Here is a 14448-nt window from a genome sequence, read left to right as displayed (position 1 = left end):
GCAGCACATTCTAGATCAGGATCCGTACCCCATATGGTAACAGATTAGCTAATAAATGTTTTCACCCATTGACAGTTTTTAAAAAGTGAAACACCAATGGAACCTGAGTACTGGAAAGACACAGATATGATACCATTCTCCAAAAAACAAAATAAAATAATGAGTGTGGGGAATAGATCCTGGCATGACTGCTGAGTAAACCTATAGTTATAAATAAGTAGAATGAACTTCTCAAAAAGCAACAGTGCCAGACACATTCAATCATTTTAACAGAATTATAAAATTAAAGGTAGTAGGTTATGTGCACAATATAATAAATCTGATTTTCAGTAAAGCATTTACAAATTGTTTCATGAGATTACATTTGAAAAATCAGAATTCAAACTGATGTGCATGTGATAGTGGAATGGAGAATAGACATTCTTCAAAGAAGCATATACAAGAGGTTGAGCACTATGACATACCAAATTCTGGTGAGGTGTCCAATTGCATATTGTCAAGTTTAGTATCAGGCTTGGTCTTAACGCCTTTTGCAATGACTGACAAAGTTCACTGACAGTCTGTTTATCCCATAACTATGAATGAGGATTTTATCTTTATTTGATTCTTGGGAGGGTGTAAATGCTAAGACACATATTCTTCTCTTTCTTATACCAGTAAAAATAATTCCACTGAGTAAATAATTAGTCCCTATCACTATAACACACTGAGATCCAGTTAGTTGCCTCTTCCTGGATCAGAAAAGTATTCACAACATACTGGAGTAAGGGTCTGGCTTAGCCAGTCAGGATAGATTTAATCTTACAATCCTTGGCTCTGACCACCTTGGCAAGGTTAAAAACAATTTCTGAGCAACCTGATCTCTTCAATTGTTAGCTGTGATTCCCAGAGGTCTTAAATGGCACATGTGTTGTCTGTGCAGCTGAATTACAGACCTGAGACATTTTGCCAACTCTTGGTATTCTTGCCCCTCACATTTTATATCCGCGTTTCCTTTTGGAGAAGAAATAGAAAAGGCTTTTAATAGCCCATAAAAACTGAGAGCTGCCATCCACAAAAACAATTTCTATTATTTAAAACTTTCAAGCAAGGATTGATCTCTTTAAACACATGAGCAAAGTCCCCTATTTTCTCCCTTTCTATAGTCTTTTTAAAGAGTTTTTATTGATAAAACTTATTGTTTAATGTGAACACCAAACAAATGTTAGCATTTATTAATTGCAAAGTCTTCAATAGTCCAAATTCCTCCTAATGTTGTGGCAGTAACTATAAGTTACAAATTATAACCTCTTAAATAGCCAGGAAGTCCTTGCTTTGCTGCTACGCTTTTATTATTAACACGAACAAGCAGGCTGCACCCTGTGCTCGCTACACTCACCAACACTGCTTTGTCTGGCCATTTTCACTTTCACAGCCAGAGAGGAGAGAGTGTGATGACAAAATTCTCTCATCTGCTCAACAACTTTGGTCTCCCCCCTTTTTTTTTTCTCCACAGAATTTTTTCCCTGGTAGCTTTTTTTTTGGTGGGGGAGGGGAGGGCATGTTCGGTATTTTTGGTTAAACCATCTGGCAACCCTACCAAAGAGGCAGCGCAACACGGAGCCCAGGACTCCCCAACTGACCCTGGGTTCCACTGTCCCTTTGAAACGCACAGAGGTGGTGTTTGAAAGGGGCAGCCGCCCCACAGCTGAGCTGAGGATCAGCTGTGCAGCGACTGCCCCTTGGGAACGCCACCTCCACCACCCAGCTGACCCCGGTTTCTGGGGAAATGCTATGTGGAGCCCAGAATCAGCTGGGGAGTTGCCAGCTGACCCCACGGTCCAGGGTTGCCCCTTTGAAACACGCGCGGAGGCGGCATTTTAAAAGGGCAGCCCTGGAGCCTGGGCTTCACATGGCAGCGGGACCGGGGGTCCCCAGTGGATCCTGGGCTCTGTGCAGCATTTCCCCAGAACCCAGGATCAGCTAGGCAGTCCACAGCTGACTCCGGTCTCCATGGCAGCTGCCCCTTTGAAATGCCAGAGGCGGTATTTTAAAGGGGCAGCTGTGTAGCCCGGGATCAGCTGGGGACTCCCAGCTGATCCTGGGCTCCCCATGGCAGCGGAACCCAGGGTCAGCTGACGCTGGGTTCTGGGGAAATGCTGCACAGAGCCCAGGATCAGCTGGGGAGTTCCCAGCTGACCCCAGGCTCCTAATGTGCTGCCCCTTTGAGGTGCCAGAGCAGTGTTTCCAAGGGGCAGTGCAACGCGGAGCCCGGGATCCTGGGCTTCGTGTTGCGCTGCCCCTTTGATGCACCACCGTGGCTCTTCAAAGGGGCAGCACTGCATGGAGCCCAGGGTCAGCTGAGGACTTTAGCTGATCCCGGCTCCCTGCAGCACTGTCCCATTGAAACACTGCAGCAGCATTTCAAAGAGGAGGCACACGCAATTAATCACGCGATTAATCGCTGACAGCCCTAATCCCAATGCCTTCTGATTTATTATCTCCACCTCCCTAGAGCCCAAGCTGGTGAGATGAACACTCCTGCACATGGGGAGTGGGAAGGAGCAAATCAACAATGTTATTGTAACACAATGGTCCATTTGGATTCAATGGTCCGTCCTGATAGATATGAGATAATACCTTCTGTAGGAATCCAGCATTTTGCATTAGGTGACTTTTTTTCCCCTATGTAGTGAACTAACACAGTTTCAGAACAAACAGTTGTGGAACAAACACTTTAAATATTACCTTTTTTTGCAAGGATACAGATACAATAAGGAAAATTAGCACACATGGCATCCTACAAGCATTCCATAAAGTCTAAACACTTCACACATTCTTATAACATTAATATTCTATTTTAACTATACAGACTCACAGGTAAACCAGACTGGTTTCCAGCTGTACACTTGTCAGTGAGGCCTGTCTCCCATAAAGGTTTCTTCCTAATCCCTAGTAGGTAAAAGACTGGTTTAAACTCGGAAGCATGAGGTTTTTACAGCCATTCCAAAATTCCATGGCTGGAGATGAAGAGCAACTGGAGACTTTGATGGATAATCAATATCCATAAATTCTTGGCCCTAATGCCCTGTAACAATGGCCTCCCATCTTAAAAATCAAGTCCCTGCCCTTTTTCCTTGCTCCCAAGATGAAGTTGTCTCTAGATCTGCACACTGCTCAAAGCCTTCTGCGTTGCATCACTTCTACCCTTCCTTTATAACTAGGCAACAGAGAGAAAAGAAACAGGTTCTGGATCTCTGAGGAATATGAGTGGTGCCACGGCAGGAAAACAGTAGGATGCTGGGACAGTTTTATTTAAATATGTTCTTTTTAAAAATTTGTGAGGGGGGAGTTTAAGGAGGGGTCTATCCACCCACGATGCCATTTTACTGACACAGTTTACCACGTGATTTCTCACTTGGATATCACAGAAAGCAGGGTACAAAGATGTCATTTTTCAATTGCTTTGTCAAGGCAGATACACATTTTAAAGAACCCTATTTTGGATCCTTAGTACCAGTGAAGTCAGGCTGATGGAATTCTTCGGTGCGTGGAAGTATAATGAGAAGCCATTTTCTGTATTGCATTCCAGTCAATGTCAATATCAGCTGCTAAGGATGGAGCTGCCCCATGGTTGGGATGATATGATATGCACTAAATCTCTTTTCCATATTGCTTTAAGGTGTGTTATCCTTTTGAAATGCCATAGGAGATTTTCACAGCAAGGTGCTTTATAAATGAGCTTATATTATACTGCCTTAGATGACCTGCTTATGCAAGATTGCTTCCAGAATGTTAAACACATTTTTTTTTCTTGTTGAACACTTTTTTTTATCTTTCTTAGGATGGATTTATAGACTTTCTGGAGTTTATTGCTGCAATAAATTTGGTTATACGAGGAAAAATCGACCAAAAACTGAAATGGTATTTTAAGTTATATGATGCTGATGGAAATGGATCTATTGACAAAAAAGAACTGCTAAGCATATTCACAGTAAGCAAGTGAATTTAATATAACACATTGCCTCTGGAGAAGTGATTTGCCAAGTAACTTAAATGATTCAACTACAGTTTACTAATGTTTCTGGTTGGTAATGTTCTTGCTACTATTTATGTTTGCCGATGTACATGTATCTGAGTATTTTACTTCAAGACTTATCCTACAGCTGTACCACTTGAGTAAATAGGGATACTATAAAACGGTTATTTGCTGTAGAGATATTCTTTTGATAAACAACACTATACAGAAGAATGGGCCTGTAATAGCATAATAAATAGAGCTGATAGACAGCCCTGATGTGCCTACTTTTAAGATGCGACACAGGCATAGTACAGTATTTACATTTTTCTCTCTCTGCTGCTGCCTGATTGTTTGCTTCTGGTTTTCAGTAGAATAGTTACTTACATTTTCTCACCCGGCTCATCTTACTGTGTAAAAAACAGTTGTTGTTTTTAAATGCACAGAACATTAGGCACTATCCAAACTACAGAATTATCTAAGGCAGGATATAAATGCTGCTGTGAAATCTGAAGTGTGTTTCAGGACTGAGGTGTCACATGGTTTGACAAGCTCTATAATAGTATGTAAATTAGGTCTATAATCCTGCAGGCTCTGTTATGCTAATTAAATTTCCAATCCTCATTACTGAAGATTTACTTGAAATCGTATCTGTTCCTTTTAGTGGCTCAAGTGGATTGGTGAGCTGAAGTGTCATAGCCAAGTGCCACAGTTGCTACATGTCCTTTCTTGGTATGAAAGAAAAAACTTAAAAGCTCTCCCTTTGTTTGTTTTTTCAGGCTATCCAGGCTATTAACGGCCACCAGAGTATGACTCCTGAAGAGTTCACAGACATGGTATTTCAGAAGATAGATGTAAACAGTGATGGTAACAGTCTTTACTTCACTTGACTTTGTTGTTTTTTTCTGAAAGGAATGGGGACATTAGGGGAAAATATATATGTGTGTGTGTGTGTGTGTGTGTGTGTGTGCATGTATATATATGTATAAATGTATTGAAGTGACTAGCAGTAGATATTATTCTTTTCTCATTTACATGTGACTCAGAGGAGTTCCTTCTGATTTAAACTAATAGTAACAACTAGAGTATCATCAGGCCCATTGACTAACATGCACATTATGATAGTAGGGCGTGATGGTATTTTTTCTAAAATACTGTATATCACAGGATAACAGAATTGAAAATGCATTTGGAAACTAAACTCTTCATCCATGATTTGGGGATTGGGGCAAGTGTTTGTAATATGACATCTTCATAATTTGGGCCACATCTTAATAGTGTCTTGTGGTCACCTCTCCTGCCACTGGTGATCATGTAGACAACATCTTCCCCCTATTTGCAATCATATCACATCTTTATGACTACTGCCACAATTGTTGACAAATCAGCAATATTAGGAAAATATTGTGTAGCAGAACCATATATTAGCAGGTTTGTATTGTATACCTATTGGTATCTAAAGGTTACTTTTAAAAATAACCTGTGTACAATACTTGCAGGGCATAAATAGTAACCCCTTGGAGGCACTGAATAATGTGGTAGGGTTTTTTTCCCCTATCATTTGGCTCATTTTTTGTCAGAATCCAGGTTCTAGACCCCAAATGTCTGTTCCAGACTCTAAAACGAATCGTATAATTACATTTAATTTTGTTTCTGTTTTGAACATCTATTTGTTACAAAAATATGTTTTTGAATTAGACCTGCAAAAAAAAGGTATCAATGGTGTCACCATTCCACCTTATTGTTGTTATCAATAAGGTGGCATGATGTTCATTAGAATGGGTTCTTCAGCACGCCCTCCTCATGATGCACCCATTTCCCCTCCAAGTTTAGTTCCTTCTTAGACTGAAACAATAAGTACTAGGGAAACAGGGTTCCCCCAGCTTCAAATGAAGAGTCAACCCCTCCACTCCCTGATTTTAGCCAAGCAGGGAAGCTGTGCTCCCCTTGCATTTAATTCCTGTAGGACATAGAGAAAATTTGAATGGTGCCTTTCCCCATACTAAAATAGAAGGGAATAATCCATGATTGTGGGTCGATAATGAAAGCAGTTCTTGTGAAGGCAGAAGTGCTATTGAATTGTATATGAGATCAGGAACGTCCCAAGGCCAGCTGCAGCAGCTGACGCCCCAGGTGGAATGTGCGATCGGCGCCCCCTCATGCACAGGCATCAATAGCATGACGGAATCATTGGGCGTCCCGTGACATCATCATCAGGCACCCCGGGCGCCCTGTTGAAGGCAGCACCCTAGGCGACCGCTGAGTCGGCCTATACTCACATGCTGCCCCTGTACGTGATTGCCTAGGTTGACTGGCTCTCTGGAATCCCAATCAGTGGGTATCTCTTGATATAACTTCCTATCCCCTCCCTCCCTCCTACTTATAATTAAAATGTTTTCATGTGCATATAAGTGAGTGCTCATACACCTGTCATAAACTTTTCAAGTTGCCTGGAAGTGGGGAGGAGTTAGTTCAGGGCAGTCTGGTTGTTGGCACAGGGAGGATTGACTCAGGTCATTATGAAGGAAGGGAAATTGAGAAAGAGGGAAAAAATGTAGCAAGTTGTGAGGAATGGTGTGGAGGGTGGGTCTCCCCCTCGGTGTTGGGGCCACCTGTTCAGGTTCTAGGACCTTCCCCTAGGGTATATTTGGCCCTTGCGCCAAGTCACAAAGTTCATGCCCCTCTATCAGGGCATATAGGGCACCTGCTGCCCAGTCACAAAAAAAGCCCCTCCTGGGTCAGAGGTAGATGGCCAAGGTAGGGAAGAGGGTGGTAGGGGGACCCGGGCCCTCCTTCTCCACTGGGTCCCAACCCAGGGTCCTTTAGGCAGAGACTATGGCTCCTGTCTGCTCAGTGGGGAATCTGGCTGATACACGCCGCGCCCCTCTATCAATCCTCTGCCCTGGGCTGCTTCCTACCACACCCTGGCTCCCCTGTAGTCCCAGATCGGTCCTTACCAGGGCTGGCGCTGGGTCTGAGGGTGCTCCTGCCTCCCCGGGGGTAGCGGCTGCTTGCTCGGCTCTGGAGTCGGCTGCGGGCGGTGACTCAGGTTTCAGCTGCTGCAGAAACACAGGTGCTGCCTGGCCTACTCCTTCCCCCAGCAGCCTTCCTCGCTGCAGGGCTCTCTCTGCTTTTATGCTCTGACTCTGCTGGGAGCATGCCCAGCAGAGCTGGATGGGCAGGACCTTCTCAGACAGCTGGGCCTGGGCTACTCCCTGCCCTTCAGTGCGGAGTCTGTCCGGCCCGTCACACACCCTCCCCCTTAAATGGGTGGTTATGCTCTGTTTTGACCTGGTTTCCTCCTCTCCCACCTGGGAAAAAAAATCTGCATTCGCATGAGCCTTACCCGGTGGTGAGCCACCTCGAAATCATATGGCTGTAGCGATAAGTACCACCGCATTATCATGGGGTTGGTGTCCTTCATGCTGTGCAGCCATCTCAAAGGGGCATGGTTCATTACCAGTTGGAAGTGGCTACCTAATAGGTAGTACCGGAGAGCATCTAAGGCCCATTTTACTGCCAGTGCCTCTTTTTCAAATGTGGAGTACTTCTGCTCCCGTGGGAAGAGTTTCCGGCTCATATAGAGCACCAGGTGTTCTTCACCATCCACTTCTGGAGCTAGCACAGTCCCTAACCCCCTCTTGGAGGCATCTGTGTAGAGGATAAAGTTCTTAGAAAAGTCTGGAGGAAACAACACTGGCACCTCCATCAAATGTCTTTACAATGCTTGGAAAGACCCCTCACGATCCTGTGCCCATTGTATCTTGGTCAGCATGGAATTTCTGGTCAGGTCCAATAGTGGTGCCGCCAATGCTGAAAAGTCGGGCATCTATTGGAGATAATATCCCACCAGTCCCGGGAATTGCTGAATCTGTCTCTTCGTCGTTGGCCTTTTCCACTCCACTAAGGGTCTCAAAGTCCCTCTCCCACACCATATAAGTCACCTCCCTATGTCCCAAGTGACACTTTCCAGGGTTTGCTGTAAGGTTCGCTCCCCAGGGTCTTTAGTACCGCTTCCAGGTGTTGGAGATATTCCGGCCATGTGTGGCTATAGACCACTATATCATCTCTGTATGCAATGGCATATAGCTGGTGGGGGTGCAATAGTTAGTCTACTAAGCGTTGGAAGGTGGCAGCCACCCCATGTAGTCCGAAGAGCATGGTGATGAATTGATACAGCCCAAACAGTGTGGGGAAGGCAGTCTTCTCTTGGAGGCCTGGGTCAGCGGGATTTGCCAGTACCCCTTCATTAAGTCCAATGTGGAGAGGTACCGGGCTTTACCTAGTCTTTCTAACAACTCATCCACTCGTGGCATGGGATAGGCATCGAACCTTCCGGAAGTCAATACAAAATTGTATCGATCCATCTGGTTTTGGGACAAGCACGATGGGGCTCCGCCCCTCACTGCGTGATTCTTCTATTACTCCCATTTCCAGCATCACCAGGAGCTCTTTCTGTACGGGCCCCCACATCTTCCTTGGTAGCAGGCAATGATGATTACGTACTTTATTGCCCGGTAGGGTGCTTATATGATGGCTGATCAAGCTAGTCCAGCCTGGATGCGTGGATAAGACGTGGGAGTACTTTAGGACCAAGCAGTGTAACTCCTTCCTTTCTTCCGGGTTCAGTTCTTCTCCCAGGGTGATCGGTTGGTTGGTGGTGGTGTCCATGGTCGAAGGTCCTAAGTCATCGTCGAGCGGGCCGGAGGTGATCAAGATTCCTTCATGCAACTTCCATTTTTTAGACAGTTCACGTGATAAATCTGCACACCTTTCTTCCTACCTGTCAATCTCACCTCGTAATCTATGGGTCCTACCTGGTACACTACCTCAAACAGGCCTTGCCATTTGGTGAGCAATTTTGATTCCTTAGAGGGTAAGCGTAGGAGCGCACAGTCTCCGGGCTCAAAAGTCCATAGTTTCGTCCCCCTATTATAGTACAGGGCTTGGATCTCCTGAGCCTGCAGCAGGTTGGTCCATGCAAATTCCCCTAACTTCTGCAGGCACTCCCTCAACTGCAACACATAGGGGACCGTGCCCATCACCCGGGACTCCTGCACCTCACAGTCCTCTCTCAGGAGGTCAAGCATCCCCTGGAGTTGCTGCCTGTAGAGGAGCTCGAAAGGGGAGAAACCTGTCAATGTTTGCGGCACTTCCTGCATGGCGAAAAGTAAGGCTGGGAGAATTTTGTCCCAGCCCCAGGGATCCTCTTCTACAAACTTCCAGAGCATTGATTTCAATGTCTGAATAAACCACTCTACCAAGCCGTCTCTTTAGGGATTGTATACGGTAGTTTGCAGGGCTCAGATGTTTAACAGCCGGAGTAGCTCTGCCATTCATTTGGATGAAACGTTGGTGCCCTGATCTGTCAGTATCTCCTTCAGTATCCCCACTCTGGAGAACACCTTAAGGAGTTCAGCGGCTATGGTAGGGGCTGTGGTATTCGGTAACGGCACTGCCTCGGGGTACCTTGTAGCACAATCCACTATAACCAGGATATATTGGCACCCCGAGCTTGCCTTCTCGAAGAGCCCCACCAAGTCCAACCCGATCTGCTCAAAGCAGACTCCTACCACTCGCAGGGCCACCAGCGCAGCCTTGAGTACTCCCTTTGGGTTGGTGTGCTGATATTCGGGGCAGGATTCACAGAACTAATGTACCTCCCAGTGGATTCCTGGCCAAAAAAATCTCTGGGCCACACACTGCAGGGTTTTCTCCCAACCCAAGTGTCCAGCCTAGGGGTTGGCATGGCCCAACCGCAGCACCCCCTTTCTGTAACTGGAGGGCACTAGAAGCTGCGCAAATTCCTCGTCCATCTGCGGGTCTCGAACCACCCGGTAAAGCCGGTTGTTTCAAATCTCAAACCTCAGTCCTCACCGCCAGCCTGTCTCTTGGTTCCTCGCTCTCTGTCTCTTGGACTTGCTCCCAGGCTTGGCTTAACGTTGGGTCCTCTCGCTGGTCCCACAGAAAATCCTCTCTGGCCTCCGGTCACTCTGTCTCTTTCCCATCTACCAGCAGCCGCTGGGGTCTCGCTTGGCCTGCTGTCCCAGTTTCAGCTCCCAGTTCTTTATCAGGTTCTGGGGTGTCACCCTGAGCTGCCACCGTTCCTCCTCAGGGCTGCCTTCCTATTTCTGATGGTTCTTGCTGGGCCCAGTGTTGGAGCAACCTGCGGAGACCTGGCCAATCTTGTCCCAATATTACCAGGTACGCCAGTCGGGGGACCAATCCCACCCGACAAATCTTTTCCTCACAGGAGTCTGCTATTCGCAACCAAGCTATCGGGTATGACCTTACATCCCCATGTACACACTGCAGTAGGACAGGACCCCCTGAAGGTTCGGGGTCCATCACAGGTTATCCTGTATCAAGGTCTGGCTACACCTGGAGTCTATTAGGGCCCTGACAGGGGTCCCTTCCACCTATACCTCAGGCACAACCTTTGCTGGCCCGCTTCCCTGAGACCGGTGCCCCACGGTCAATCCCTGGGCGTATCCACAGTCCGCCATCTCCCACGATCACAGCCATTGATCCTGTTGGGCTTGCCACAACTCCACTAGCTTCTGGAACAGTTGCTGTTGTTTCTGCAGTTGTTAAGCAGTCCATTGCTGCAGCATCTGGCTCAGCTGTTGGAGCTGCTCCCACTGTCTCTTGGCCAGCCCTTCCAGAAATTTTGCGGGTTCCATCCCACCCTCTTTAAATCAGTGTTTTGTCCCTCTAATTGCACTAACATCATCTTACCTCCTCTAGGTTCAGGGGTGATCCAGTACCCAGATTCTCCACCAAGTTGTCGAGGGGCAGGTCTCCCTCTTGGTGTTGGGGCTGCCTGTTCGGGTTCTAGGACCTGCCCCCCAAAATGAGGAATAACATTAGTTCGAACCAAGAGGCTTGGTTCAAACTAACACATCCCCGCGTTCACTTTCACTTTCGGAACAGCTGTTGAGCGGAGTAACACACCGGCGAGATCATGCTAATGAAGGGTGGGATATTTTAATCCCTGATTCATTAGCAATTTTGGTTGCCTACATTTGCATCCCTAGTTCGAACTAGGGTGCAAGTGTAGACGCACCCTGAAGCGTTTTTGAAAATCCCACAATTGCATTTCATTTCATTCATACTTCTTTAACTTGCTGGTAAGAATATTGTGGGAATACCGAAAAAAAAAATGCGTCCTTAAAGACTAAGTGCCAGAAGCACAGGTCCCACTGAATGTCAGTGGAACTTATGGTCTGAAATCATTAAGTTATCTTGAAAATCCTACACTACATTCTTAAAATTCATGTTTCGGCTGTTCATGAAACTGATTTATGTACCAACTGGGCTGTATCATGAATCCATAGCACAAAGACTTTGTAAATAACATTGAAAGGATACCAGGATTTGGACCTACTGTGTTGGAGTGGGTGCTCCCATCCTTCCCATGGTAGAAAAATCAGCCGAAGACTAAAAAAGTTTCTCGTTCTGAATGCTGAATCTCAGCGCTGTCTTTAAGTCATTCTGGTGTTCAACACAGTCTCTTGAAATTGGGAGCACTTCACATAAGGCTGTCATTATCTAATCAATATTGATCATCAGAGTGTCCAGTTATAACCCACACTTCAAATACATCAGGACTAAATACTACAGCAGAGCATAGATGTCACTGTCCATTTGGCTAACTGTAAATGCCATAGTTTGAGAAGCTTGCCTACATGACTGTTATTATTTTCTTTATAGGGCTGTGCAGTTAGGTTCAGCCTTTATGATGCTTTCATTTGTGATCTTTTTCTTTGCTGACAATGCTGAGCATTGGTAGCTGCCATTCACTTCAATAGGAGTTGTGGTTGATAGCACCCATGTTAACAGATATAAACTACCAATGTTCTGATTTTCAGTTTGAAATGCAACATGCAGGGTAGACAAGGCCTGTTTTATATTTCAGTGATCTCTGTTCAAATCTCAAGTGAGACAGAACATGAAAATGACAATGAACCCAATCCATGGAAAATAGCCATGTGGTGGGTGTTGTTTTAATTCAGAAGGAATCAATGGCTCCAAAGAGTCAAAGGTATTAACACATCCCAGTCACTGCCCAACATAAAAAGTGTTAAGCAAGATTTGGGGTTTGGTATACAGTTTACCACCAGCTTGCTTAGTGCCAGGGTAAACTCACCATTAGCAATCATTTAAGCCACATAGAGATGCAGAGAAAGAAAGAAAAACAGTTAAAGCCTTGGAAATGTGAGATATTAAGTAAGGATTTCATTTCAACAATATCCCTTGTTCGCGTTCTGTGTAGAAAACTTTTAAAAGAAAACTCCTTGTCTGACTGTCTTTGGTATCAAAGATGGTAATAGCTTGCATTTGGGGGGAAAAGATAGGAAGTTAGCTGGAATTGGCTGGAGCTCCCACTGAAGTTAAAGTTGGATCCCATTTCCCAATAGAAACAAAACAAGATAAGTACACTAAGAGGATAGAAAAAGAACAGCAACGATAGAATGTGCAGCTTCTATCTCTTGTGTTGAATTTCACATGCGACATCATTTCTGTAGAAACACAGGCATGTCATCATGTAGTTGATTCTCAGTAGTTTTGAGATCTGCCCACACAATAGTTAGGCTCTTTAAGGCATTGCTTTTAGCTGCCTTTCTGGTAACAGGCTTACAGACAAGGCCAGCTAGACCAGATATTCATTAGAAGGAAGAAGGATAGGAAAGACAAGAAATAAGTTGTGGAAGGCTAAGGATAAACAAGAGGGAGAAGGATGTAACAGTCTTTCACATCCATGGTGGTGGTTGGGATTCAGCCAGAGTCAGTGGAAAAAGTGAGGATGTCATCTTAAATTCTGTCCTGGCCGAGTCTGGTCAGGAAATTTCTGGATCAGGATGACAAATGCCCAACAACATTACAATAGATTCCAGTGTCCATGAAGATGGTGGGAGTGGTAGCCATGATGGTTCCGCTCACTTCAGAGGTGGTCGGCTGACAGCTTCTTTTCTGCTTCTCCTAATTACATTCCCCAAGCCTTTCCTTTTAAGTCTCCTAAAAGGGACCGATGGACAAAATCATTGGTATCCTCATTGTTTTATCTACCAGTTAGGCCTAATTTCTGACACGCTAATATGGGTTCACTGATTTCCAGTCCCACAAACCTCTTATTTACCAGACATGATATTAAACACTCCTTGAGTTATATCAGGAGGCCTTTTTGTTTGGACTAATAATTCTAGTTCCCTTTGCACCTTTTCACATCAATATTTATAGTTATAGGTCACTGAGCCACTTTACAAATGTTACTCCACACTCCCACAGGGATGTTCGCAAATGGGATAAATGTGTAAACCCAGTTATTACAGCAGGGTTCAGCGGGACCTAATAATCTCTGGCCTCCAGTTTCTAAACTGAATTTTGTTTCATTTTAGGGGAATTGACTTTAGAAGAGTTTATCAATGGCGTGGAAAGTGACACAAGCCTCTTGGAACTGATTTCAAAAAGTTTTGACCTTTCCAATGTACTTAAAGTCATACAAAGTGGGAGGCGTCATAGCATCTGAGGTTTGCTGACCCTGAGACCACCACAGATATTAGAAATCTTCAAGACTCTGCATAGACAGTCACTGACGTCAACCTCCAGGAATAATTGTCACCTCAGAGACTTCACTCTTGTGTCTGTACCTTATTTTTTTCTTTCTTGTCAATGGATACAGTGACTACTGAACATGAAACTTTATCCACACACAATAGTAAACTTATTTGTGGCAGCACAACCAGCCTCTCTGATCACTATCAACAATGTTTAGAGTAATGGATAAACACTGACAATAGCAAAACAAAAAAAAAAACCACACACACACTTTGCAGAAGATATTGAGCTAGTGAATTGGTTCTTTTAAGCACTGGTTTTACCTGCAATTTACAATGTGGTGATAAACCACTAAATAGGATTGGCTTCTATCTGGATCAATTAAGAATGAAGCATGGTTTGTATTAACATTTGCACTAATCAGTGCTTAAAATAGGAGTGGATTATCTTGGAAATACCTCCATCAGCTTACTGTGCCAGAGATAAACATCCATTTGGAAAACTTTCTTGGTTTTATTACATCTTTAAATTAAAATGACTTAATGCTTTGATGTCCAATGGGGGGTTTATTAAACCTAGTTTTCTTCTCACCTTAATCTGAATACAACCATTAATCAATTCATTACCCTTTGGAACTGTTGAGTAACACTGCCCTTTATGGAGTAATTATTTAAAAAGTCCAGAGGACAGTTTAAAAAAAAACCCACAATTTTACTTCAGAAATAATAAGATTAATTGCCTGAGCTGAAAAGAAACTGCAGGAGCAAGTAGTAGAGGGAGAATTGTAGTTCTCTTTGGTTCTATTGAAGATGGAGTGTCTCTCAAATCTGAAACAGGTTATCAAATTACAAGCACTCAATTATGAAAATAAATTCTCATTGTCTGATCATACT

At 44.5% G+C, this 14448-nt stretch overlaps 1 protein-coding gene across 1 annotated transcript in view; it reads left to right on the top strand.

The window, feature by feature from the left end:
• Positions 1 to 13836, top strand: part of GUCA1C (guanylate cyclase activator 1C) — a 33513-nt gene extending 19677 nt beyond the window's left edge. The window contains exons 2-4 of the mRNA XM_006116810.4: positions 3824 to 3973; positions 4777 to 4864; positions 13396 to 13836. Of these exons, the coding sequence (XP_006116872.1) occupies positions 3824 to 3973; positions 4777 to 4864; positions 13396 to 13526 (369 nt within the window). The 3' untranslated portion in view covers positions 13527 to 13836. The remainder of the gene's footprint in view (positions 1 to 3823; positions 3974 to 4776; positions 4865 to 13395) is intronic.
• The last annotated feature ends 612 nt before the right edge of the window (positions 13837 to 14448 follow it).

Source organism: Pelodiscus sinensis, chromosome 1 (assembly GCF_049634645.1).
Source record: "Pelodiscus sinensis isolate JC-2024 chromosome 1, ASM4963464v1, whole genome shotgun sequence".
Classification (NCBI taxonomy): Eukaryota; Metazoa; Chordata; order Testudines; family Trionychidae; genus Pelodiscus; species Pelodiscus sinensis.
The sequence above is the reverse complement of the archived record's forward strand: the minus strand, read 5'-3'. Positions and strand labels throughout refer to the sequence as shown.